We start from the raw sequence: 27,179 nt of genomic DNA, 5'->3' as shown, positions 1-27,179 counted from the left end.
TTACCAGATACTGTGCTCCAGAAGTGACCAGAAGTTATCGAGTCATGGAGCTTTTAAGGTGTTGACCAGGAAAACCAAGTCTCTGCACTAGCCAAAGAAACTTGCATTTGCAATGCTCCATCAGAGCCTTGTTCACCCAAAGACTGTCAAAAAGAGAGAGATGTTTTCACAAAGTGTTTGAAGTTTTATGGAGCCTGGAGCCTGTTTTGATGCAGCAAATATGCAATTCTCAGCAAGATGTGTAACTTGTGTTTGCATGTTTAGTTTTTTTTCTCATAACTAATATTTGACAGTATTTTCCCCTGCTACAAAAATGGCAGCCACAATTTGGTTTTGTGGGCATGATTAGCTTTAAATCTTTTTGGATTGGAAAATGCTTGTTGTTAAGGAGTTTTATAGAAAGTTAAGGTCTGAAGGAGGTAATTTTTACACAGACTCTTTTTTGTTTGTTAGTTTCTTTGTCAAATCTTGGCTTTTATAAAAGGAGAGGAAAACAAACACATTTTTGTTATATTGTATCCTGTTCAAACATAAATAATACAGGGATAGTACCTGATGCTGCTTCAGACACAAAATTCTCAGGAAGGGCCTTGCTAAAATATAGGATGGGTTGAGAACTCTGTTGCTCATTTTTGTATTTTATTTACAAACATTCAATTAGCTTGAAGAACTATGCACACTATTGCACATAAAGCAGCATAAGTAAATGTGAAATTTGAAAGAAGGCCCTTCCAAACAGATCTTGCCTCTTTGTTGCTGCTTTATGTGTTTCTTGATCTATCTTTGAACAAAGTGCTGGAAATCCAATAGGTGTAATACTATTGCATCAGACTAAAGAGCTCAACCAGGGTCAAGTTGAAAGAGATAGTGAAACTGGAATTACTTCTTTCAGCTCAACAAGTGGACGATAACATTTGAATTACTAAGAAACTCTTGCCTCTAGCCACCTGTAATCTCTATATGAAAAAGGATCTTTCTAAAAGAGGTGTGTGATAGCCCCTGCTGAAAAAATCACCAACAGTTCTTTGAGTTGTTTAACAGAGGAAACCAACCTAGGTGATCTTGTTGGACTTGAAGTCATGTGAACCCAAGAATACTTTTCTTGGGACCAAGAGGTTTTTTTAATAGTTCTTTTTCTATTCATTTCCAGACACTTAAGAAATACTCAGTCTTTGAAGAGTTATTGGTGTGAGAAAGCACAGAGCATTACCCTTTGGGTTTTCTTGGTGAAATGTCCACTGGGGGTCCTGGTAGAGGCATATCATTAGGAAACATGTCGATCCACATCTGTACACGACCCTTGAAATCAAAGAGACAAACATCTTTAAAAGGCTTTAAAAATAGTTATGACATCCAAAACCATCACTTTGTCTTGGAGCATCAACCATCTTACTCTCATGTAACCATGATTTCATCTATAAACTTTCTATACAATATATTTTTTTCATACACATACTCATTCAATTTCTCAGGAATTTGGTGAAGTTGGAATAGAGCTCAAACATTGTCAACTTCAAGGTAAAATCCATGTAAAAATAGTATTTGATGAACAATAAAAAAAGAACCAAATTTCAAATATAAGAAGAGGTTTTGTTAATTTAATAAACTAAAACATTTAAAATAATGAAAATAAGCAGTTACACTTGTGTGATTACTGTGTATTGGGTAATACACACATGGGTGACAATTTCCAGGTTGATACAGTACAAAGTTTCATGTATGGTGCAACACTTGGATGCTGACTCTGTAAGTTTGTGGCTACAAACAGAAACCACAACAACTAAAGGAAATGAAAACTGTTCCTGGGTCTACCATCACCACCACCTCCGAGCTGCTCTACCTGTTCCATGCCTGGCTTATCCTTATGGTAGAGAGGCCGAGTCTCAATGTGCTCTGGGACCAATTTGTATCCAGCTCCAGGGATTTCCTCCCAAGCACGTAAAACCTTTAAGGAGAGATGTTCATACGATTCAACTGGCTCCTCTATAGGAAAGAGGAAAACAAAAAGAACAAAGAGAGCTGAATTATAACACTGAATCCCTTGGTAATATGTTCCATTAATTATTAAAAATAGTAATTAAAAATTTGCTTGGTTAACAGAAAGACTTTATGTATTCCAGCTAAATAAAGAAGGGCCTTGAAATGCATTTAGTTCTCATAAATAAGGGTACCCACCAGACTAACTAAAAGTTTAGCACTTAAGCAGCAGTTTAGCTGTAAAATAGCAAATCATTTCACTATTACAGTAGCAGTTCTTAACAAGAAGATGAAAGCAACCTGTAAATTATCCTTCTTACAAGAAATTGCAAATTTTTAAAGCTCATGAAAGAGAAGGCGACTTGGATTTCACAAAGCTGACAGTAAATAGGCACTAACAGTTATCTACACCTCATTTTACATTGTGACAGCTACAGCAAAGACCCTCCTGGAGAACTGAATCACACCTCACAGGAAGAAAGTTGAAGTCCATGGGCAAGCAAATGTCACCTTCTGACCAGCTCAGCTTGACCACTGGAAGAGAGACCCCAGAGAATGGCACCTCAAGGAAGGACTAGTGCTAATATTGAAAGTAGGGTGGATATTAGAAAGAAGAGAAAGCCTTTTGCTCTCTTGAGTTTCTCTTTCCTCCCTTTTTGTGTGGGCTCCACACTAAAGAAGCCCAGACTTTTGAAGAGTGATATTTCCTAGATTAGAAGTCCCTAAGTGAGAAGAAGGTTAAGATTTATTTGTGTCAGCAAACCGTTATCACTTTTCCTATGGGTGTTGCTGTCTCCAAATTGCTGGTAGTTGACAAAAGGCTCATTTGGAATTCAAACAGTAGGTATTAAACCCTTCCTAGTGGCTCAAAGAGTGAGATGATCCTGAGGTTATGAATCTTGGTTCCCTCGTGCACCAATATGTGCTTGAGGTGCAATGTGTTTCATCTAATTTTAACCAGCTAAAAGCAAGGTCTCCAGCCTGAGCTAATCAGCCAGGCAGCCTCAGTAGCAATGACACATTGTCCTATAGAGGATATCCCATATCCTCTCAAAGACATCTTTGTAAAGACTGTTTTTACCTCTGAAGATGCCTATTTCTTCCCATGGGCTACAGGTAGTCCTAGACTACTTGATAGTAGTGGACAGGTAGTTGGACAAGATGATTGTGGTATGTCTCTTCCAACTGAACTATTCTATTTTATCTGAATTCTTCTTTCCCTTGCAATTTAAAGCTGGATGGATAAATACAATTTTCTCCACCTGTACAGTGGAAATGGTATTGCTTCCTTTTTTTAGTACTCCTCTAGAGCTCAAATCCATAGTATTTCTTAGTTTTACAGATCCAAATGATGACCACCACAGAAACCTGTCAGGAAATAATGATCCAGATGCACTTGTCAGAACAGCAATCTGGATAGGAATTATGCAAAGACTGTATGCTATAAACTATTTCTGTATATCATGTTGAAAAACTTGTGTACATAAGTACTTTGGTCTTAGCCATCTGGTTCTATATTTCCTTCCTTCACATTTCCATCATCTTGTCTGACATCGGTTTGTCTGAATCTCATTTTAGTGAACCAGAATCTTGATTGAGAGATCCTGTTGCTGGGAGTCACACACAGTTGTCTGCTAGTGAGGAAAACAAACAGCAGTACTGGAGTCAAAAATCTCTTTCAGGCCAAGAAACCAAAAATGGATCAACTTTTTTCACTTCAACAGTGCTACCTGAGCTGTATTTTGTGGCTGCCAAGAGGAATGTGGTCAGATAAGGGAGTGGAGGTTTTCCTACACTGCCAGTGTCCACTACTATCTCACCAAGCCCAGCTCCTCTTTTTCCCCTTAAAAGGCTTCATTCTTACACCTCTTTTCCTTAATCTCAGTATAAAACTGAATTATAGAATAGTTTCAGTTGGAAGGAATCTTTAAAGACCACCTTGTCCAACCTCCTTCCATCAGCAGAGACACCTTTCTCTGATAACTCTCTCCCACTCCACCCTGATGTGATATGAACACTCAAGGTCCTGGTAGTTTTGACCTCTTTTTAATCTGGGAGTTCTGAAAGTAAGTTCTGTCCTGCCATCTGGATTCATGGACCCCACAGATACCTGGATTTACAGAGTTCTGTGTTAGTACTTCAGAAGAGCAGTCAGAGTGGTAATAACCAAGAGGAGAAAAACCAACAAAGAGGAAAGACAAGTAGGTAAGGTAGGACTGGCAGGTAAAGTGGCCTGGAGTCCCACTGTGGTCAGAGACTTGTCTAACCTTGGGTAACTCCATTCAAATCTGTATTTCTCTTCCCTCTTCTTTGCAATTCTTGGGTCTGTCTACTCTAGTGTTTCAGTTTAGACAGGGATTGCATTTTTGAAAGGCTCTCCCTGACTTCCCATGCTTTGATATGTTGTGTGGAAGGTTCTCAGAGTGTGCAAGCTGGACTCCTTTCAGATCAACATTAAGTCAGAAGACATGTTCCAAGAGGGTCCCCTGTACTTCAACTAATCCTGGGCATACCATCCTTGGGATCAGGTAGGAGCTAGTCCAAAGTATCTCCCTGCAGCCACCATCAGGATGTCAGGTCATCAGCAACAACTCTAGAGATTCTTTGCAATTAAGGTACAGCAAAAGCTAATATAAACACAAGCTTAACTGCCACAGTTATATGAGTGTCTCAAAGCAGACACAGACACCAGTATCTGACTTTGGAATGCATAGCTCAACAGGGCCCCTGCTACAGATTGGGCAGGCACTTAGTACTGCTACAATGCAACTGAAGAATGCCAAACTACTTCATTACCATTCTCATCTTCTGTGAAGACTGTCTGTCCCTTAAAGACTTTTGTTCCTACTTGTATCTCCCCTGGCCTCATGAAGGGTCCATTGATTTTGTAGTCCTTGCACAGCTTAGTGAGGATCTCACTTGGCTTGGTTGCATCTCGCCATGCATTGTACCCTTCTCTGCAAGGAGGGAACAGAGAGAGAAGAAAGATGGGTGAAGTTTTCTTTCAGCAAAGTGCACCGACAAATCAGGAATTTCCATGCAGAATTTGCTTCGTGCTCAGTGGCCCTGACATCTACTCAATCAAACTTCTCCTTTGAATTGTTCAGCACCACCTCTTGAGAAACCCTCTCTGTCTGCTCAGGTCCTGGGTACCAACCACTCCTCTGAAAACACAGGGGAAGCTGAGGCAGCCTTACCCACAGCTTAGATAAAGTAACCCAGGCATTGGCATGCTTCCCAAGAGGAAAAGGACCAGAGCTCAATCCATGTCCTACCTAAAGAATTCAAGTCTACATGTGCTATCTCCATTCAAGAAGTGTTCTGCAGCTCCCAGAGGCAGAGGAGAAGCTGAGATTATCTGGGACATGGAACGAGCACATGAAGAAATATCTCACACTGGAAATGAGCTGGCAAGGGAAGCTTTGTGGTTCAGTCTGTGCTCCTGGATTGCTTTTTTCCATTTTCCACCCTTTGTTTGTAGATAAAATGAGAAACAATCATAGGGGAACACCAAACCCACATCTGCCAGTTTAGTGCCCCACCCCAGGGCAGTGGAGTTATTTTGGATTGACTTTCTCCACACTAATTAATTTTGTGCACAACATCCTTGAGTGTGCAGCTGCATGGTAGGGACCAGGAGCTCAGTATCATCACCCTATGACTCTCTCCTGTTAGAGAGGCCATGTCAGCAGTCCCACTTTGCTCCCTCTTTGCCCAGTGCCACATGAGTCCCACCAGCCTTGCTGCAATCACTCTGGTTGCAGCTGAATAACAGAGAGCAGAGTAGAGCCCTGGCATAAATTCTCTGGGAGATTTTTTTTCCTATTTGCCCTTTATGCCTGTCCAAGGCAGTTTATCAAGCAGGTGTGTTATACATCAGCTGTTTACTACCTAAAATACTCCTTGAACAAACACTGCTGCTAATTTTAAAATATCCATTTCCCATTGAGGTTGGAAGCTACCCAGAGCCATCACTAAGCTCTGTGGTGAATTTTAATTAAAATACCTCCTGTGACACTTTTGTGCTGGAGAAAGCATAATATTTAGCTACATCTTGAATTTTTCTTTCAAGTCAAGTCAATCACTGTGTGCTCTGTTGCTGTCTGAAGAATTACTTACATTTCATATTGACTCTGTAACCCACAGGTAGCTCGATGCCTGCTGTAGAAACGATTTTCCAAATCAATTTTAGTCTCTCCAATGAGATCATCAGTCCCCACGAAGTCATGGTCATAGATCAAGACTCTGAGCAAGGAATCCTTGGGGAAGGTAGCTTGGATTTCAAATGATCTACAGGAAAAATTGAGACCTACATGCAGTCAAGTCAGTTTTGAAGCCTAAAAGACTAAGCTAATGAATGCTGTGCAAACAATGTGTGAATCGTGTCACTTCTAATAAGCAGTGGGTTTTGTGGTAGTACTTTTGTTTCAATTAAATATTAGAACATGCTGGAAACACACAGTGCAAAACTGTTTTCTTCCTCCTCCTTCTCTACCATCCCCTGTGCAGTTCTAAGATCGCTCTGACAGTAGACAGAAATGGAATGGATCTGATCAACCGCAATGATTCATCCTGAATCCAATACAGATAGAAGTCTGCAAATTACAAGGCTTATGAAGCTGTATGTAAGGGTTCTCACATGCTTTTCAGAACCCCCAAAAGGTTCATCTGAGTCTTTTCTATTGTCTTCCAAAAGCTGCAGGTTAAATATTGAAAATAGGAATCTGGGGGCACCCAACAAAATGATTAGACAAAAGTTTTAAACAAGTCTCAAAAAAGCAAAGATCAGAACTCCTTTTTCACTCAGTGCACTTTTCAGGGACAGGAATCATTACTGTTGAGATGTTTAGGGAATATTAAAATATAAAATGGATTTTTAAAATGATTTGACAAATTAGTGGAAGACAGGACATCCTCATTAGCACAACACTGGCTCCAGATTTCTCCAAAGCACAGGTGAAACCTGTCCTGAAGGACGAGTTTTGTTCTTTTTCTCAAGGTAGTAAAAGTCTATTTTGCAGCAACAGCAGAGCACTTTTAGGAGGAGAGATAGCTTTGGGGATAGTCTGGAATTGCTAGAGGTTGGTGGTGTCCTGCTGACCAGGATTTCTAGGATAATGAGAAGTGTTTACTATGACTGACAGTACTGCTGTGAAGGAGTTGCTGGTCCAGTCACTCCAGTACTGCCAATGGCAGCAGCAGCAAGGACAACAGTCCAAATCAACAGCCCATTCCTTGCCTAAAACAAACACAGTGGTGATTTCCCATTCCATCTACATGTGTCTATAATGGCTGTGGTTTGTCATAATGATGGATCAGTTGCAAGCTCTGCTAAGGAAGAGCTTAAGGCACAGAAACTGAGATGGCATGCTGTGGAAGGACCACTCTTTTCTTGTCTGTTGTCCTTACACTTTTGTCTTTAAGTCTCTGTTTTTGCAGAGAGGATCCTGTCCTAGCAGGCTTTCAGTCCAAAGTGGTTTCTCTGGTTTAATGTTCTTACAGAATAACTGCACCTCAATTCAAAACATTTTCAACCTTCTTAAAACAGTGAAACTTACAAGAAAAAAAAATCACAGCTATTAGCATTAAAAATATAAATAAGTATAAAGCATTGATAATACAAAGTGGATGTTTATGGCAGCTTGCCCCTGGCCATACAAGTTCAAAAAGCTGTTTATTTTTGTCCTAGCTCTAAAATTACAAGATTTATTTGGCACTCTATTCAACCTGAAATAGCAACAAAGATTGTGAAATCACTCTTAGGTGTTCTGATATTTATTTCACTTTAAACTTAATGATTGTATTACTTTGCACAGAAAATGTCGTTGTTGCTTTGTTTCCTCTCATGCATCATTTTGCGAAACCTCTCACAGATTGCATTACTTTATGTGTTATGACAGGTATGAAAATGAAATATTTTATAGTCATACAATGTGACAACAATTCTCAACATTTTAACCAGCATAATTACAAAACATCCAAACAGGCAGAAATCAGCATATAACAAACACTTTGTAATTGCAATAGCAACAGTTGTAGCAAGTGATAAAGCACAAATCACACCGAATAAGAAAATAAGCCATCACTGACCTTCCAAATACAGGGTTTAGCTGCTTGGGGATGTAGTTTTCCCTGTCTTTAATTTCTGTGTTGCCCAGTTTCAGCACAATATAGGGATCTGACTTGCCATCTGGATCAGCTGGGCTGAGGTTAAATGCCTGTTAGGAAGAAAAGCTGTTTTCTCAAGAAGTTTGCTTAAATGCAGCATGGTCACAGGAAATTTAGGTCTCCTGCCTGGTCCTGGATGTTCTGGAAGCTCAGGGGCTTTTCTTGCCTGACATAATGCAAAATTTGGCCTTTAGCTTTGCAGGCAACTTGGAAAAGATGATCTGGAGGAGAAGACAGTTTGCAAAGGTGGAGCAGGTAAGTGCTGTCCCACTACTAAGATGGAAAAAGATGAGCAGGAGAGACAATGCTGAGGCAGAAGCTGGCTGCACAAGTGCATGTAGGATTCAGGAAAGGTTTTCCAAAAATAGTGTTCCAAGTCCTTGAACAGTGCAAAACAATTCTTCATAGAATCACAGAATTGTTAAGGTTGGAAAAGACCTTTAAATCTTTATATTCATGAAATAAAACAATCTTTCTTTTCTTGTCTTCTGTTTTGTTGCCACTGTCTCTTTGCATGCCATCTTTCTGTCTTAGATTACCTGCAACTCTCTTGTTTCTCCGAAATACCAGTTCCTTCTACCCTTTTTTATTCTCACACTGTGCTCTCTCATCATCTTGTCTTCTGTATTTCTATCTTTATCGACCCCAAAACTTGTTCACAACATCTACCACTTTGATAATGTGCAATTCACAGCCCGCCAAAAATATGCTCTAATTTTGTCCTTACTGAGGTTTTGTTTAAATGTGTCTTTTTGAAACAACTCTACTGATTAAAACTGGTTGCATTTGCACAACGTGGCTGGAACAGGTTGTCCATACTACATTAGTTATGCATCCAGCCCTTTCAGTTTGAACAATTAAAGTGATTCTCCGGTCTTGCAGAAATCTCCAGAATTCTCATTAGGAATATAGAAAATTTTCTGCCCTGAACACCCATTTCTACAGCACGAAACATTGTCTGAAATATGACCAGAAAAAATAATACCATATGGATGGGGATTTTCAGAAGCTTCACTGGAAAGACACTGAAAGTAAACCGAGCTGAAAAGAAACATCCAAGTTATTTCAAGGTTCAAAGAGCATCTGTCTACTTACTGCCACAATATAAACCCTGATGAGTACTTTGACAGAGTGGTTTGGTGGTATCCCTTGTAGGATGCGGGGCTGCCCTCTGTCCATCAAGCTGCCGTCCTCAGGACTTGGGTATATGCAGAAGGAGCCCTGGTAATACACTGACTTTTATCTTCCTCAAAAATAGGTCAGGTGCAATACAAAACCAACTCTTTGAATCTAAACAAAATATCATTCATGCAGCCTATGCTTCAATACATACATATACACAACATATTTTGTGGTACAACTCACAAGGAATCCAGACTTCAGTGCATTAAACATCATCTTTTAAAATGTCTTTTCTCTATAACATGGTACCATCACTACATTTAGATGTGGAAGTACCTGCATGCTCTTAGGTTTCTATTTGATTATTTAAAATTAACACCTGCAGGCATTCTAAATCCAGTTTTCCTGTCATTGATATTCTAAAAATAATATTTTGACCTTAACTCTATATTTGCAAATTAATAATTCCATCGGGTAAGTTTCAGAACAGTGTGACAGGAATCTAACTGTATTTTTGCAGCTGCCATATAACTCATATAAAGCAATATTGACTCATGCTGCCTCATATTGCCTGAAAGCATCTAACTAGTCATTGGGACAGAAATTTGCATTGCAAAATAATTGAGACATCAATGAGTTTAATCAGTTCCTCTAAACTACAAAGTGCTTGAAACCCGATTAGCATTACTCATGCTCTGAACATTTCAGATTGCCTGATGGTGCCCTGACTCAGGCTGTAGCTGTGAGGGCCTCCATTTAAATTACACGAAGTTGCATATAAGGTGCTGTAACTGACAGTACAGTAATAAAGCTGTGTTAGTTAAAGCTGGACTGCATAATATATTTCTTCTTCCCCTTCTGTGATTTCCAACTCCCTGTAATTCCTTATTTCAAACCAGCAGTGAACACCTGATGCTGGAGGCTGCTTTTTTCTATCAGACAATGGAAAAGGAAAACACATGACTCTAGGTCTAATAAAAGACATAATTCTACTTACAACAGACTGTCAATGTCTATTTCTTTCATTCCTGGTATACCTGAAATATGTATGAAAACCTAAAGTCTCTAAATTATTATCCATTTAATTAATATTAAAGCTTACCTTAAATTTTCCTATTATTCTGTCTTCAGCATCAGCATGAACTTCGTCATTAGATTTTCCTCTTAAAAGCTGGAAAGTTTTCATCCAGTCCTCAAAGTTATTAAATTCACTCTCCAAGTCTCCTTCATAAATCTTTGAAAACATAAGAATGCTTACTTTCTGTGGTGCAGTTAATATATTTATAGCCACTTTTTTATGACAGAATGACTAGAAATCCATTTTGACTCAAAATGCAGATTTTAATAAAAACGATGTTTTGCAGAAGTCCTTGAGGAAAAAAGTTAATTCCCCACTTAAAACAGGACCAGTTTTTTCCTCAACCAAAGTCTTTCACAACTATTGAAATGACATGTTAATGCCACAGGGAGAAGTGATTTTAGAGGGGCCAAAATGAATGTTTGTGAGCCCTGGTGTGAAAAACAGTGTGGATGCGCTGCTTTTTGCTTCTGTTTCCTCTCTGCATTGTGCCTTTGATGTACTGACCCATTCTGGTACATTAACGTGTCAAAACTTGAGAGCAAAGCAGACAATAACAAAGTGCTGTGGGGACAGAGCTTTGGGATAGCTTAAAAGACCAAATCATTTTTCAAAGAACATGATTTCTTTCAATACTCTCCCCCTGTAATTTATCAAGTGTTATTCAGTGTGAAATAGAAGGGTCTATACTACTGCCATCTCTTAAAAGATGGAAATTGCAGTTTCAAATTCCCCTTTATTCAGCTACAATCTAATCCAAAGAGTCCTAATCTTTTCAAATCTCTCATCTCTCCAGTCATTTTGCATGACCCATATAGTTTTCTTTGAATTCCTTCTATCACTACCCAACTAAATTTATTGTGAGCTAAATATTATCTCCCATCAGGGAGGATGTAGTAGCGATTGCAGCAATGTTTTCCATACTCCTTTTTAAGTCATTCTTAATAGCCTGTAATACTTCCAACATGAAATTTGAGATTTCCAACTTCAGTATTTTACATGCAAACAACAACACTGATTTTTCACTGAAGTCTCTCTGGGTTTGTCTATAGCAATAAATTGAATGTCTAAGACCAAGCAGGCCACATCCACCCTATGAGATGTATGATTTCCTCTGGGTCCCATGTGCTGAAGTGCATTATCACTTCACTATCATTTAGTGTGTTTTAGTCATTGTAAAGTGCCTGAAATAAACTTTAGGAGGGTTTGCCAAACTCAGCTGCTGATGTCAAATTTGGGGGAGACAGTGAATAACAACAGCCTTACCTCTTAGCCTGACTTCTCTCTTACCTGCAGTGTTGCTAGGTTTGGAGTTTTCTTTTGTCTCCTTTTCAGTGTCTTATCCTTCTTTTTGTCTGGCTCATCCTCTATGATCAGTGCTATGTGGTCAGAAGTCTGCTTATCTACAGAGATTTAATGACATCATGTAGGTTTTAATTAGCAAAGCATATCAAATGCTTCAGATAAGGATGCAAAATACATTTTAAAGAGTCCCCCTTGCTCCTTTTCCATTAATTCATCTACTGTCAGGCATAGGGTCCTCTCTTTCACCACTGCTCCTCCCAGGCAAGAGGTGGCATTTTATCCTCTCTGTGGCTACCAGATGAACTTGCTGGAGCAAGCATGATGATGTCTTGTACCACTCCTTCTCTACGTTTCCCAGAACACCCTTTTTCTTTCCCAGAACACCCTTCCCTACGTTTCCCAGAACACCTCAGTCTTTCTGACTCCTCCTCAATGCAAACTAACAGATCTTAACAGCTTCCACGTAAAATTTAAGGCTTATTTAGAACTGAAAACCAGTATTTAGGCTGACTGCAACTTCAGATACCAAGGTGACCCAGGTTCTTCTCTGCTTAATGGTATCACAAAATAGGGTATATCTCACCTTGTGAAAGCCTAGAAGTATGAGAAACAGGGGGAGGTATCTGGCCAGCTTAAAGCCAGATTCTCAACACTGAGAGGGAACTTCCCAACAAAGAGAGGATGAGCTCTCAGAAATGTCACCGAGATGGTTTAGTTCTTTGGCTGAAATCTGTATTTTGAGTTCACTTTAATTTTTTGAGTCATTCATGTGTGTTTGACAGCACTAAATACTTAGAGATATATACATTATATCAGTGCTGTCCCATATGTATAATTCTTATCATGACAGTGAAAATATATAAAAAAAACTATCAGAAGAGAATTTACAAGATCTGAAGTCATCAGTCCAAACCAATATGCCACAACTGCCTGAATAGCCTGTGGGTGGATGTCACAATGTCAAGTAAATTTCTAATCATAAGTGAACATCACACCTTTGTAGAACATTTTCTATCTAAATATTTCCTCCATGTGGACAAGTGAGCTTCACTCAGAAACTGATCTCCAACTCATCTCTCAGCATCCCTGATGATCACCGAAGTATTTTTAGCCTCTATTTCCAAAATGATACCATGTGACATTTAGGTCATGTCTTCCACCCAGAGCGACCTCAACTCCTCCTTTAAACCAGAATTCACCTCAGTCACTGGTAGAGTGCAGTCAGCTCTGGCATGTGAAGGTGCTTAGTTTAGTGAATAGCAGCTCCGTGTAAATAGTAAATATTTGGTTTTTTCCCAGCCTTTATTTTTGTCCAAAAATAAAATTTTCCAGAGTTCTGTTTGATTGTGGGAGGACCTGCTAAGCCACAGAGTATACATGTATGGAGACATACACACATACATACACAGAGCCTATTTCTGGCCAATTCTTTCAGGTTATCATGCAAAAAACTTTTCTAGAACCTGAGCTAGATAAAGCTTTTCAGTTATGGAAGTAACACACACGACCATGAGTCTGATAGCAGAAGCTGTTGCTGCATCACTGATCCTGAATTGGATTCAAAATTGAGAGGAACTTCTTTTTCTAAACCTGCTACAAATGCAGCCTAAGATTAGGATAATCTCTACCTTGTATCATTTAGGACTTTGACTTTGCAAATCTTTGTGCATGAGATTTGAATCACAGGAAACCCATGTTAACCCAATGCTGACTGTGAAGCTTTTGCCTACCCACCATCTGATCAGCTGTAGAGGAAAGAGCCCACTATACCAGCAGTAACCTGTCACCAGATGTTAATTGTTGTCAGTAAAATAGTAGAGAAGTAAAATATTAGTGGTACAAAATAATAGAAAAATGCAAATAATTTACTCACTGTCCTCGGGTTTTCCTTCACTGGGAAAAATCCCTTTTGCCTTTCAAAAGAAAAAGATGATGGACAAACTCCTCATTATGAATGTCATACCGAAAGGGAATCATTCAGCAGTAAATCTATATTTACAACATTGCTCATCCATGAGAGTTTCCAACATACTGAGTGATTTACCTTTTGCATTTTGAGCACAGAAGCATAGTATTTTGACCACCAGTCAATAACATTTTCAGCTGATTCATCTGCAATTGTTCTTTTTCTCCTCTTTGTTGACCGTCGGATAGATTTCGTCATACCCTACCAAAGGATGGAGAAAACACTGTTGAACTCTGGAACTGATCAAAACTAATCACCTGATTCATTACATTAAGTATGAACAGATGTATATATAGAAAATTTCAACCTCCAAGGGCGAAATAAAATGCAATATGAATTACGGTTTCTGTCTTTTATTCCAAGACACTTCATCATGATCATCGTATTATTAAAGCTATCTCTATATTTCTTACTGACAATGCCAAAAGTTTGACCATTGGAGATGTTGCCACAGGAGCAATCCATACAACAGGCAAACCTACATAGATAAATAAATAATGGTGTTTTAAGGGATGCAAATATTCAGATACAAATTGGTTTCTCCACTTAAGTCTGCAAGCATTTTAAGGGTCTATTAATGGAAGTAATGAAGTTATGTGGGATCAAAGCTGCACTGATAATTAGTTCTCTTGAGGGCCAGCAAAGCAGCGTGGGCATGAACATCAATATACAGAATTTCTAAATCTGAGGTCCGTAAGAGGTTACCTTTTTATAAGGAAGAGCTAAAGTCTGCGAGATTGCAAGAGAAAGTTAGGTGGCAGCTTCAGCTATACCCACCTTCTTTTTCCTCTCTTTCTCTGTCTCGGAGGCAGAGTGCTCTGGTTTAGGGGCAGGAAGTGCTCTCAGAGATGGGTCTGGCTCTACGACTGTACATTTACCCTGCTCCACGTCTACGTAGATGTGATCAGCTAAAAACGGTTCTTCGTGGAATAACTCAGCAGGCTGCGATGACTCAAGTGAAGCTGAAATCAAACCTTTACAAGTTAGGTAAAATTTTTGCCAGCAATGCTATCATAACATTTGATGATCATCAAATAACTATGCGGGTAAAGGTTTGACCCTACACTCAGCACAATAAAGCATGCTTGTGAGTGTTAAGATGCTAAGTAGGTCCTTCACCTTTTTATTTGGGGTCAGAATGTAAACTTACCTTCCTCAACTTCTGCAATGTCTAATCTGTTAGGTGCAGCCTGAAGATCCAAAGGGGTTTTACACAGGAATTGTTTAAGGCAATTGATGGTATGTGTTCCAACAAGAGTACTCCTCCCAAACGCTCTCCAGTCGACAACACAGATGCTTAGTGGTGGATGCAAGAGTTCATTTTCAGGCAGCTCCTAGTGCAGGGGGACAGACAGCAGCATGAGGATTGCTACAGAATATAGAACACGTGTAGAATATTTCTTGTGTGCAGCAATGAGGCTTTTACTCTTGACTCCCTTCTCCCCTTCAGCTACTAACATACTCAAAAGGCAAAATGCATTCAGCACAGGCAATATAGTTTCATCTGTGGTTTTCTACAAAATCTGGAGAAAGCCTTGTTCTTAGGAATACAGAGTGGACTGTACAGACTGTGCTGCTGAGTTGGGTCCCATGCTGTCATATACAAGCATCTCTTGCTAGAATAAACTGGGAGAATCAGGAACATCCAGAAGGAATGAATGCTTTGTTGGAAGTTGGGAGTCTCAATGGCACTGCTACTGTGGCAAAGGCTCTTAATCCTATGTGCCTGAGTTTTCCCAACCAGGAGATGTGGACACTGAGTCGTTACATGCCTTATAGGATGAACTACCACAAGCTCTTTGGACTTGTGACATACAATGGATGCTAAAAATACTGTAGAAACTGTACTTTGGTATCAAGGTTATTGTTTTGATATCCTTTTCTCTTATAAATAAACCTCTCTCTAGATCCTAGCAACAAGAGCAAATTGAACAGACTAATTTTTTCTGTTGCTGACCTTTGTTCACTGAAAGTACCAGCTCTTATAACCCAACCAACAGGCAATACACAACTTTCTGGTTCAAAAAGGCGAGGGTGACAATGTGCAAAGGTCCAGAGCTAATAAGCCAGAAATGATCAGTGCCCTTAACAGCCCATTAACACAGGGAGGGATATTAAAAGAATGGAAAGAAAATAAAGGAAACTGAACTGTCAACCAGTTCCAACCTATCAGCTGGAAAATAGGTTGGTAAGTAAAAATCTGATTGCTACATATTTCCTTGCCTACTTGGGACATAATATGAGGAACAACATCTTCTTTTGTCATAGAGTTTTAGCAGAAATCTTTTAAAGCATCTTCAAATCAGTAGCTTTTGCATGAGAACTGACATCCTTTAGTATTTGATCAAGACACAGAGGAAATTATTTGACATGAAAGGAAGGACAATGATAGTTAACACCTTGCCTAACCAGAGCAAGACAGGCAAGGGGCAGCATGGTGTACGCACCACTTCAAACCAGTCTGCAAGGCCAGTGAAATTGGGATTTTTCTTGTAGCTCTGTATGACAGAGGATTTGACTCCTTTCCCTGCACATTCGATGAGAACCTGGGGGCGATCTACAGAGAGGAGCTGGACTTTCTTCAGCTCTCGAACACCCCAGAACAGGACCTGTGTTATGCAGAGAGAAACACTGTTAGCCTGCAGAAACCCCTCAGTCTGGGGAAGCCACTGCTGAGATCCTATAACCACATATCCCATTGGGAATGCACAATTACCAGGAAAAAAAAGAAAACCAACATAAATCTAATACTCAATAACCACCAAAATTCATGATGGAAGTTAAAACAATTAATAACATCCAACTGTTATCAAGGAGTTATGGCCAACAGCAAGCCCTAATAATACATTTGCAAAAGGTGTTTTTTCAGCACGGCAAGGCGACTTCATCTGAACAGCAGGGGCTTGATTTGTTTAAAGTGTTGGAGCTGTTGAAGGAGCAAACAAATCCCACAGGAGCAGAGGTGATTAACAGAGGTTTGTCAGCCAAGCTAGCCCTCAGGTCTGCACTGGATGGCAGGAGGTCTCCAAGCAGCTTTCCTTTAAAGGACTGTGCTCCTGGTCTGGAGGACAAGGAGACTGGCTCTGCAGAACAGGGGTCTGCAGGTAAAATGGGACTTTATACAGCACATGTTGGGAAGCCCTAAAGCAGATGCTGGGACAGTTAGAGATGGTTACGTTGTGGTTGGTGAGTGAAACTGTGAGTCTCATGAACTGAAATGAAGAGTGGTAAGGAGCACTGGAGAAGCATGAGGATTGATGAGATCCTGCTCTGTTGCCAGAGGTTCCCAATTAAAACTGGGGCACACTTGGGTAGTGACAATGGCTACGTGGCCATTGCTGGATCTTTGAATGCAAAGCTGGAATTGCTTTGGGCTTCCAAAAAAGGATTTCTGGGGAAAGACCATCAGGTAACACAAGCAGGATCTGACTTGGCATGGAAAAATGGGCAAATAAGGTTGTAGGATGAGTGACAGTGAGTGGTGAGGCCGGGCAGGATCTAGGCATTGCATTGATATAAAAAGCTGCCACATTACCCTACTCTCTGACATAAGGGTACTTTGGACACAAATGGTTCAAGAGAGAAGGGCAGGGAAGGTGTGGACATTTGTAGGCAGGCAGAGGCATTGTTTGGCTTAAGGCTGGGACTCAGAAAAAGCCTGTGAGGTGACTGATGCCACTGGAGCGGACAGCTCCAGTGATGTTAGTTGCAAGAGGAAGCTCTCTATCTCCTATAGACACTTCCTTGTGTTGCACAGAGTGGGGTCCATCATCTATGCTCTGCCACAGGAGCAGTCCCTTCCCAGCAGGTCAGGACTAAGACAGAGCCCTTGCTGACCTCAGTGAAAGTGCTGCCTTGCATTCCCAGCCTCAGACAAACAATTTGGTCTGAGCTTTCCACATTCATTTTGGGATCTATATGCTATTTTCATGTGATTCCTATTGATCAGGATTTTTAAATCATCATCCCTTACTGTTACATTTCAATAAGAGAATAAAAGGAGCTGAGGTTAGCAAATGGAAATGTTCAAAGTAACTCACCTCCACTCTGTATTTGCTTAAAACAGGTCGTATGTTAGCTGGGACTGGGAAAATCTGGCCAGCCTCTGGTGGATCCAGTGGGGGAAGTCTGTCTGGATCTGATTCAGGAATCTGAAAAATGAAGCAGTCATAACTTAGGCCAGTTTTTGGAATAATAAAATCAGTATCAGAAGTATCTGTGAATGACACATATATAGAACACACAAATTTAATGCTGTTTTATAAAATACATTGCAGAGCAGAGCAGTTGTGCTGTGAGAGGAATGTGACCTGGATTGCTATTGCTCATGCTGTGATGCTAAAATATTTGGCAGAAACAGTATTCAATAGATTGCATTTATACACCTTTCTGAAAAAAGGACTCCTTTGTCCTAGCAGGACATAGTCTGCCCTAAAGATATGCATATGCTGAAGCATGGTAATTCTATTTACTAAAAATGGAAAGCATCACAATTCTATTTAACAAAAATCCTGAGCAAAACTGCTTGGAAGACTTCCACAGGAAAATTCTAGATCTGATTCTAGTTAGAAAGGGCTGTTGAACAGACAGTGCACATCAGCTAAACCACACATTTGCCAGAGAGACATAATGCTCTTCAGCTCTTATGGAATAGTAGTCCTGAGTTATTGCATGCTCTCACCATTGGAGGACTTGCAAACCACCTCTCCAGCATTAGGGTTGGGTCTTCTCTGTACAGCTTCTAAAATCTTGTAGCAGGTGGCACTTATGTTCTCTGCGTGTGATTGCACATGAGATTGTCCCACGTTCAGGAGCTTATCTGGGTGTACACGACTGCTCTGTGCCAGCTGGGTGGGAGGAGAGCAGGCTCCACTGCAGCTTTGAGGCTTGACCATCTATGCCTCTTGCTGTACTCTAGGCTTTGCTGCCTGCTTGGTTCACTTTCTCTGAGAAAGCTCCTTGGCTTAATTTCCCAATAATTTCCTAGATTTTAGCAGTGTAATTATGACCTTCTCAGTCCATACAGGGCAAATCTCAAGCTTGGCCTGATTTAGCAAATTTCTACATAAAAGAGCTGAAGCTAGCACCTGATGATGAGTCCTGTCAGAAGCTAAGGCTGTGACAGCAGACAACAACCTATGGACAGAGCTCTCCTCAGCTTTCACTTGAAGCACAGTACCTAAAGTGTACTGTCCATGCAGCTCCTGGGAAGCAGAAACACGTTTTCTGGAGTGCATCAGTGTCCCTAAGCTAACTCATCACCGTTGAAAGGTGAAGCAGGTGAGATACAGCTCTCAAAGGATCTGTGAAGTCTTCTGCTTCATTTAATTAGGTCGTCTGTCTATGGACGTGTGGGAGTTTAATTACCACAAGGGAGAAAGGATGTGTTCCCTAGTACCTTGTAGGTGAATGAGGAGATAAATGGAAAATTAATTACTAATGTAGCACTTGCAGCATAGGTGAGTATTTACATAATTAGCAGTAACATTTCACATGCATATGTGATCTTTCCTTTATCAGTAAAACCCAAAGCAATTAATTTAATAAATGCATACTACAAGAGGTAAAGAATGATCTAGCACTCAAATGACAGTAAAAGAAAATATCCACAAGATGTGTTTACATGGGGATTTTGCTTTTTTGATTAAAAAAAAAATTAAAAAATCAGTAAATCCTGAGCTCACTTTGAGCAAAATCAAGACTCCTAGTATTCATTAGTCTGTATTTTTTTAGTCTACTATTTCCTTAAATGCCCGGAAGCTTTGTTCTAAGGATAATTTTATTCCTTCATCAAGACCCAGCATTCATTTTGAGAAAGGAACATGCACTTCTTACACAACGCTCCTTCAGCTGAACCAAACATCACCTACAGATTAGAGTTACTGAGCACAGTATGTCAGGAAATGTTATGGATTCAGAATGACAATAAATCAGTAATGAGAGATTTTTGTTTCCATCCTCACACAGAGCATCATCGGGAATGCACTGATTTTGGAAGCAGCCACCAGCACATCAGCTCTGGGAGAGCTTTGAAAACTGGCAGGTGTATATATATATGGGTTTTTTTCCCCTGAAAATGTCTTTAATGTTCATATTGCTATTATCTGCCATGTGAGATGCTGTGCAGTGTTGTTACTGAGAAAAAAGTGCAGAGTGTGAAGATAAAAGACTCTAGAGTTTTTATTTTCTAGAGAATTCTTAGGAGTACATTTGAGCATATCCCCAAAACAGCGCTGTTTCTTTGTCCCAAAAGATGGCAAAACAAAATACAATACTCTTGTTCATGTGAAAGTGAAATTCAATTTAAAAATGGAAAAATTATGGCTAAGATACTAGTCTCTACCCCTTGGTACCTAGCACAATGAGGAAATACTCTACACGGTGCCATATTTCAGGCTTTCACCACAAACATAAATAGCCATCATGCTTAAAAGCCTGTTTTATATTGGGAATATCTAGAAAATGTGTCACAACGTTCCATATTTTTCCCATTTCAGATTTCAGAATAAATAGCTTTAGGTTTTCAGAAGATAGAAGTTTCCTCTAACTGGTGGCTCTGCAAATTTCATTGAAATTCCCTGAAATCCCAGGCATGATGCACCCCAGTCATGTATCTATCAGGCTAGCCCAGGAGGTAAGCTGAATTTTCCTTTTGTCTTACAGGTGGAAACCATGTAATATTTCTTTTAATACAGTAGGGATACCTGAAAACTCAGCCTACCTAATCAAATCTGTATTATTCACCACTTCCTCTTCCTACGGGTAAAAGCAGCATTGGGAGCTTTGAGGCTGGTAAAGTCAGGGCCATGTGCTACTCCAAAGACCAAGCAGTGGGATTTTCTCAGGTGTTTCTCAGGTCAGAGCATAGTTTAGGGCAGGGCAAGTGACAAGCAAAGGAGGCTCAGAGCATGTGAAGGGCTGGCAGTGGTGTGTACGTGGGCAGTGGCCCCTGGCAGGGTGGAGGGGGTAACAGAGATTGTGTGGGCACTATGAGATTCAACGGCAGAATGACCCTGCTCCAGTTGCAATTCCCATTAATTCAAGAGGGTGATGGACCTTGATGCCATGGCAGCTTTTGCAAGCCCAGAGTGTAAAAGTGTAACGGCCAAGAACACCGAGTTTACCTCCAGAAGCTCAAATGTAGCAAGAAGATCTCCTCCTGAAAGATTTCCACAGTACACTGGGTGGTAAGAAAGTTTAGGTGGTTCATAGCTTTGATGAGCAAGTCTCACCACGGGGGCAGCCACTGTAGATCCAATATACTCTGCCTTACCCTAAATAAAGGAGAATACATGTGTCAAATGCATTTGGATTTCACAGCTGTCCTAGGAGCCAGGATGATGCAGAGCTTAGTATTTGTGAAAAAAGTCTTCTTGTGAAGAAAAGGGCAAGGTAAAATGCAAAGCAGCTGTGAAGATGGAAGCACTGAGTACTTACTACCTCTTCAGAGCATCCAAAGTTTCTGAGTTCAATCAGTAAAACTGTCAGAGTCTGCATGGTCAGAGATAAAGCTGTCTTGACCCAGACTTAGATACAAAATTTACAATTGTGTTCAAGGGAGTTGGGAGCAAGATGCTTCCGATTTCTGTAGGCCAGCCTTTGGGAGCAAGATTCACTTGGGGAAAATACAAGTCCACAGCTTTGCAAGCACATGAAGTGAATCTCAGGGCTGTTCTCAGATATTAAACTGCAAACCACAGTAATACTGAGCTCCATTCAGCATTTAATCCCTATTCAGTGACTCGGCTTTTCTTTCATCCTGACAGTATGACGTTAGAGACCAGGTTTTCCCTAAGAAGAATTTTGAGTTTACCACTGCGTCGTCATCGTACAGCTCGATGACGATCTCTGGTGGGAACTGAGCGATCTCCTCTCTGTCGCCATGGAGCACAATGCTGTTGAAGAGCAGCATCTGGTTCCAGGTGGGGGATAATGTCTGTGAAATAATCTAATGGAAGAGAGGAAATGTTTAATGAGCTGTGGACTGACTGGTTTGGAGTCCTTCAGCAGGACATGCTGATCTGCTGGTTACATCCTTTCCCACAGCCTGAACAATTCCATGTCAGTGACACCACATCTTTTGGCAGCTATTCCCAGCCAGAAGAACATGAATCTTTCACCTACCTCTTTGCCTCACAGATGACTTACAAGCATAACAATATACAACCATCAGTCTGTGTAGACAAACCTCAGTATTAGAGGAAAGTTGTTGGTTTAGGAAAACAGGTGCGTGCCAAATGCTATTAAAATAAAGCCTTTGCCCTAAACTGAGGCCAGTTTTCACATCTCCAGAGTACATTTTTTCAATCTCGTTTTTGCTTCAATGTAATGACATAACACTTTATAGGAGGAAAAAAAAGAAGATGCTTTCATTAATCACTCAGAATAAATCAAAAGCTTTTAATTCGTTGTAATTTGGCTTATGTGGATGCTTATGGCTTTTCATCATAGGTAATGTTTTAACTATCTAGGCAGGAAAAATATTTAACAAAGATAACATTTAAAGAGGAAAAACATGCCAACTGTAAAATGACTCATAACTTGCTATCATTCTTTTGAATGGAAATAAGGTTCTCAACTACAGTTTATTGGCACTTGGCTGATGCTTTTACAAAAATATTTAAGTTATCAGCTACAATATTTTATACAGGCAGGGAATAAACTTAACTCTTCTGTGCCTATAAATCCCTGTTTTTCCTGGGCCAAATTCTACTTTTCAGAACCTGGTGCATCTAAACACTAACTTAATTGGATTCATTCATCGGCTTCTATTAGAAGTTAAAATTACATTACAGGAAAAAATTGATTCATAACCTTGAGGGAAAAGCAGCACAAACAGGCATCTACAACTTAGAGAAAAGTTTTTATTTCTTGTTCCCTTTGGCAAATGCTACAGAACTTGCTGCAGATCCGTAGAAGTGCCCCCTTCTCTCTAGAGACTTCATCAAATGTCCAGAGGAGGCCAGTTGTCCCCTGGAGATGCCTGAGGCCTATGGGCAAGTTTTTGCAGCATTTAAGTAGTGCAGAAAATCTCCCACTTCTCTATTTTTGCCTCATTTCCACCTTGTCACTCTAAAACCACCAGTGTGCTCTGCCAAATTCCATCACAAGGAGCCATTCTGACTCACATGGCTGTGGAAGCCAATAAAGGTCTTCACCATGTTCAGTCATTGCAAGCATAGACTATAGGAAAAGAGAACCATGAGGGTTCATCTTTATAACAAGCAATGACAAGAGCCCAAGAATCTGGCATCTGAGCTAAAATAAACTAGTACTAATGCACCTCATGTTAGAGTAGAGGGTAATGTTAACTTTCGCCTTGATTGCAGTGGACTGTCAGGAGCTGCCCTTTAATAGAAAGCATCTAACTTTTCCTGCTAGGTGCCTCCTTGCAAAACCAAGATTTTTCCTTTTCATAGCTTAACTGAGAAAAAGAAAAAAGAGTTTTCAGCCCATAAAAGAGACTTTGGAACTTACCTTCGTGGTCTGACAGCGTGATGTGAAAGTAACTTTTGCAAAAGGATCGGAAAGTCCAGTGCTGTCAGCAGCAATGAGCCCCCTCGCCTGATACATGTGGGCTCTCAGCTGGAAGAGGTGTGGGGCTGCATCATTGCAGAGAAAACAGTAATGTCAGCTTCAGGGAAATGATGCAGCACATAGGTAGGAAGGGAAGATTCACCACCTGCTGTCCCACCAGGGTCTGGCAAAGGAAAATGTTGCTAGTGCTATCTCACTAAAGAAACACCTGAGACACTCAGAAGTTGTACAAGACTTCTGAATCAATAACTGATGTCAGTCTCTACTGCAAGGCTGTTAACTGCAAATTTTTATGTCTCATCACTATCTTATCTACTAAGTGTTCAATTCAGCAACTTCATCAGAGAACTGAGGCATGCTTCCTCCACAAGGAGACAGACCCACGAGACAGGAAACAGAAATTGCAAGTGAACAGATTCTTTCTTTCCCTGACATCTACAAAATGTCAGTGACAGAACTAATGACTTGGCAATTAAACTAGTCTTTGTGATGAAAAGAATCTAGGTCATCATCATCTTAGAACAGTTACTTTATACAGGGGTTGTGCCACCCTCTGAATCAGAGCTTTTGGGGACATTTTTCTTAATTGCTAATATGGAAATGAAACAGTGCCTTACTTTTATACATCAGGCAGGCAGGTGAGGGCACCACACCGTGCCCTGAGTTGGTGTTTGATGGCAATTCAATCTCATATCCTACAGGCAAATTCTCCATGACACTGTGGGCATAGCTGGCAGGTCCAAGCCACAGGTAGATGTCCACCTTTGCCTGCACAGTCCAGCCCAGAGGGCGCTTGCCTGGTAACTGAAGAAAAAATCCCCCCATCACCAACAAGCTCAAAAGAGATGGCTGGATGCTGAGTACTACCAAGCCAGAGTAAAATAAAGGAGCATTCACTGAGCTGATATGATAAATGGAATTTCTCCACAGCAAGAAACCCTGAGACTCATTTAGCACAAGAAACTTCAGTAATTCCTAGGGAAGAATAAGTAATTTTCTCAATTGACAGTCTATGTAAATGACATACTGCCTAATATGCCTAATGTGCAGGCTACCTTATAGTGCTATCAGTCATAGCTGATACCCTACTTTGCCCAGACTTCAGCCCACTTTCCATGTCATGAAATTTTGCCGGTCTCCCATAGTTCATCCCGTATATTACTAAAAATATTACTCCACTGGGCAGGTTAGAAAACATTTCCACTCTAAAATGTTACTAGTCTTGACCTATTATTTCCTTTCTCTCTCTTCTTATTTCATTTATATCTGCTAGATATTTGCTGAGGACTGCAACTAGAGTTTAGTACTATCTGTTCCTAAGGTAATTCTAGATACTGAAGCGGGTGGACAGTTAACTGTGCATTTTTTTGCTTCATGAAGGCAAATAGTACTTTGTTTAACAAGTACCTATGGCAACTATCAACAGCTTAGATATTTCTATCTGGTCTTCAGCTGTGCTTTATGGGAGTACTCCCAGCAGCGCAAGGTGGAAAACCAAGTCATTATATGAAGTTACTGTTGTCTTGTGCGTTTGGGCTTTTCCTGATGGCCACAGTAACAATTATATTGCACAATATTCCACTGCAGGTACTACCAGTCACAGTGCCTTTGCAGGAGTATATCCACTAAGACTTCCTTCAAGATGAATAATCCCATAACAGTATTTTGTACATATATTGCACAAACCTAGGCAGGCTTTAAAAAGAAGTATAAATAATTGCTATATTACCCCTGAATAGCTAGGTTACCTTGCTATCTGAGTTGCTGAGTGCTGATCTCTTACCGGTCTCCTCCCAGGCTTTCATGTGCTGCATTCTGACATCTTTGCCAGCAAAGAGGCTGTACCTCTTCTGTTTATGTATACAGCCATAGATAAACAATGCTCTACACTTGCCATAACAAGCAGTCAGAGAATTAATTACTCATACATCAAAAGCCTAGCAGTGATAGAGTGCTTGAAGAATGACAAGCATACATGTAAGAAGCAAATATAAATAAATGGCAGATATAAATATGTATACTTTATACATTACAAAAATGAGCCTGTAAAATACAATCCCTGAAAGAAATTTAAATACCAAATGCTCCACAGGCATTACCTGTGTTTGCAGAGTGCCACAAACTTACTTTGAGGAAATGGGTTTTAATCTTCCCACAGTCCTTGCCGCTCTGCTCCTTCGCTGGGGAGTAGAGTATGTTTTTTGCTGGGATTCTTGCATATGCAACTCTCTTGTTGTTGCTGAGCATCCAAATGAACACATCAGGCACTGTATTCTGTGGCTGTTCAATGAGGAATATTGAAGTAAAACTGATTTTTTTTCCGTGAACCACCACCATTATTTTCTGTTGAAACACTCTCTACTAAGAGCTGATTCCCTCATGGCTCCTGTGTAGCGGCAGATATGCACCTAAACTACAAGGGGCTGTCACCTCGTGCTTTGCAGTCCATACCTCCATTTCTAATTACAGCTGAAGGTAAAGAGCTTTGCAGAGTGATTAAGGAGAGCCCACTTCATAAATCATTTTATGACAAACTAAAACTAAGAATCTGGGCGCAACTCTGTCTCAGGAAATAACTTACCCACAGGCTTTATAGTAACTCCCATGGAAATACCATCAACTTCATCTATGCTGGCAAACCAAAAAGGACCAGGGCCAAACTCAAGCACTGGCATATGATCATCCTTCTGCTTGTAAGGATGCTTGATGAGATTGCTTTGCCCTGTCCCATATCATGTTTCCCCATATTAAAGACTGAGCATGGTTTGCAGCAGAGATCCGCCAAGGAGCTGTTCCCTGGAAGAACTTTGTAAAAGGTCACTCTGTTTTAGGAAGGAAGAGAATTTTGATGTAGGCTGAAAACCATGCCAGGCTGTGCCACTTGCTCTCTGAGCCAGGGAATAGCCATGGCCCTGCTTAGTTTGCTAGCACAGGTAACTCTCAGAGAGACAGCACTCTGCTGCCTGGATTTTGGCCTGACCAAACATGTCCGTTCTTCTGCTATTCTCAGGCTTAATAATATAGACATCCCTGGGCTCCTATCTGTCCAAATCACTACATCCATGCAAGTGGACACATGAATTCAAATCAGAAAGCTGGCTTCTCCAAGCTAGGATGACAAACCTATTTTTAAAAAATTACCTTATTTAAAAAAAAAAGGGGAAAAAAAAAGGAAAAAAAAAAGAAAAATCTCTGTAGAGCATCCACTCCATACCAGATAGCCCAGTGTTTCCTGCCTTGGTTTGTTAATAACTTTACTTTATGCAAAACAGTACTGGGTCCAGATATCCAAAGGAGAATTCTTTAGATAACCAAGCCAGAACCTACTTCTAACATGAGATTATTAAAATCAAAGTCAAGTCCTGGATCTTAAATTCATCTGGATTCTGTGTGGATTACCTCATCAACTAAGAATCGAATTTTATCTATGAAGATCTGAGTCTCACTAATCATTTCATCTAGTGGCATCTTCTTTTTCTGATGCTGAACAATTCCCTTGGCATCACTGGACATTGCTTCCTGCAGCCAAGAAAGACAATATGTACTTTTTTATGCATCATCAAGTAGTTTGAACTGGAGGAGAAAACAGTCAAGTTGAAAAGAGAAGATGGAGACAGTTCAAGGTTTCTTTGTCACAACAGAAACTGATCAACTCTTTGAAACTGAATAACGTAAAATGAGAATATCCCCCATTTTGTCTCTGTCTGTACATACACTGCATGTATGGAAGTCCTAAGAAATATGTGATTACCACATGGAATTATCGGGCCTTGGTTCTGACAGAAGGTACAACCTCCACCCAGTTTGATTTCTTTTCACTGGTTCCTTAGAGGAGGTGACTAGGTCCAGGAATATCAAATGCCAGACTTTACTGGTTTTGAAGTTCAGCACCACCACAGTAATTAAATGCCTAACATTTTGTGTTAATTTAGTGATTTTCCACTGGACTCAGCATCATCCCATTTTAAGATGCATGGAAAAGTAAAATCAGCTCATTATTATAATGTCTTACTTGTATTTAAAAAC

General features: G+C 40.2%; 1 protein-coding gene across 1 annotated transcript in view; it reads right to left on the bottom strand.

The window, feature by feature from the left end:
- The window catches only part of FER1L6 (fer-1 like family member 6), a 62,596-nt gene that overhangs the window by 10,830 nt on the left and 24,587 nt on the right, over positions 1–27,179 (bottom strand). The window contains exons 16-35 of the mRNA XM_017825217.1: positions 26,553–26,672; positions 25,281–25,433; positions 23,771–23,957; positions 23,094–23,218; positions 21,430–21,564; positions 20,741–20,890; positions 17,657–17,767; positions 16,064–16,225; positions 14,767–14,950; positions 14,394–14,578; positions 13,695–13,817; positions 13,524–13,563; positions 11,636–11,748; positions 10,370–10,501; positions 9,241–9,366; positions 8,068–8,195; positions 6,097–6,267; positions 4,766–4,934; positions 1,841–1,981; positions 1,211–1,299 (exon numbers count right to left, since the gene is read on the bottom strand). Of these exons, the coding sequence (XP_017680706.1) occupies positions 1,211–1,299; positions 1,841–1,981; positions 4,766–4,934; positions 6,097–6,267; positions 8,068–8,195; positions 9,241–9,366; positions 10,370–10,501; positions 11,636–11,748; positions 13,524–13,563; positions 13,695–13,817; positions 14,394–14,578; positions 14,767–14,950; positions 16,064–16,225; positions 17,657–17,767; positions 20,741–20,890; positions 21,430–21,564; positions 23,094–23,218; positions 23,771–23,957; positions 25,281–25,433; positions 26,553–26,672 (2,744 nt within the window). The remainder of the gene's footprint in view (positions 1–1,210; positions 1,300–1,840; positions 1,982–4,765; positions 4,935–6,096; positions 6,268–8,067; positions 8,196–9,240; positions 9,367–10,369; positions 10,502–11,635; positions 11,749–13,523; positions 13,564–13,694; positions 13,818–14,393; positions 14,579–14,766; positions 14,951–16,063; positions 16,226–17,656; positions 17,768–20,740; positions 20,891–21,429; positions 21,565–23,093; positions 23,219–23,770; positions 23,958–25,280; positions 25,434–26,552; positions 26,673–27,179) is intronic.

This window comes from Lepidothrix coronata, unplaced genomic scaffold (genome assembly GCF_001604755.1).
Source record: "Lepidothrix coronata isolate B3197 unplaced genomic scaffold, Lepidothrix_coronata-1.0 Scaffold117, whole genome shotgun sequence".
NCBI lineage: Eukaryota > Metazoa > Chordata > Aves > Passeriformes > Pipridae > Lepidothrix > Lepidothrix coronata.
The sequence above is the reverse complement of the archived record's forward strand: the minus strand, read 5'-3'. Positions and strand labels throughout refer to the sequence as shown.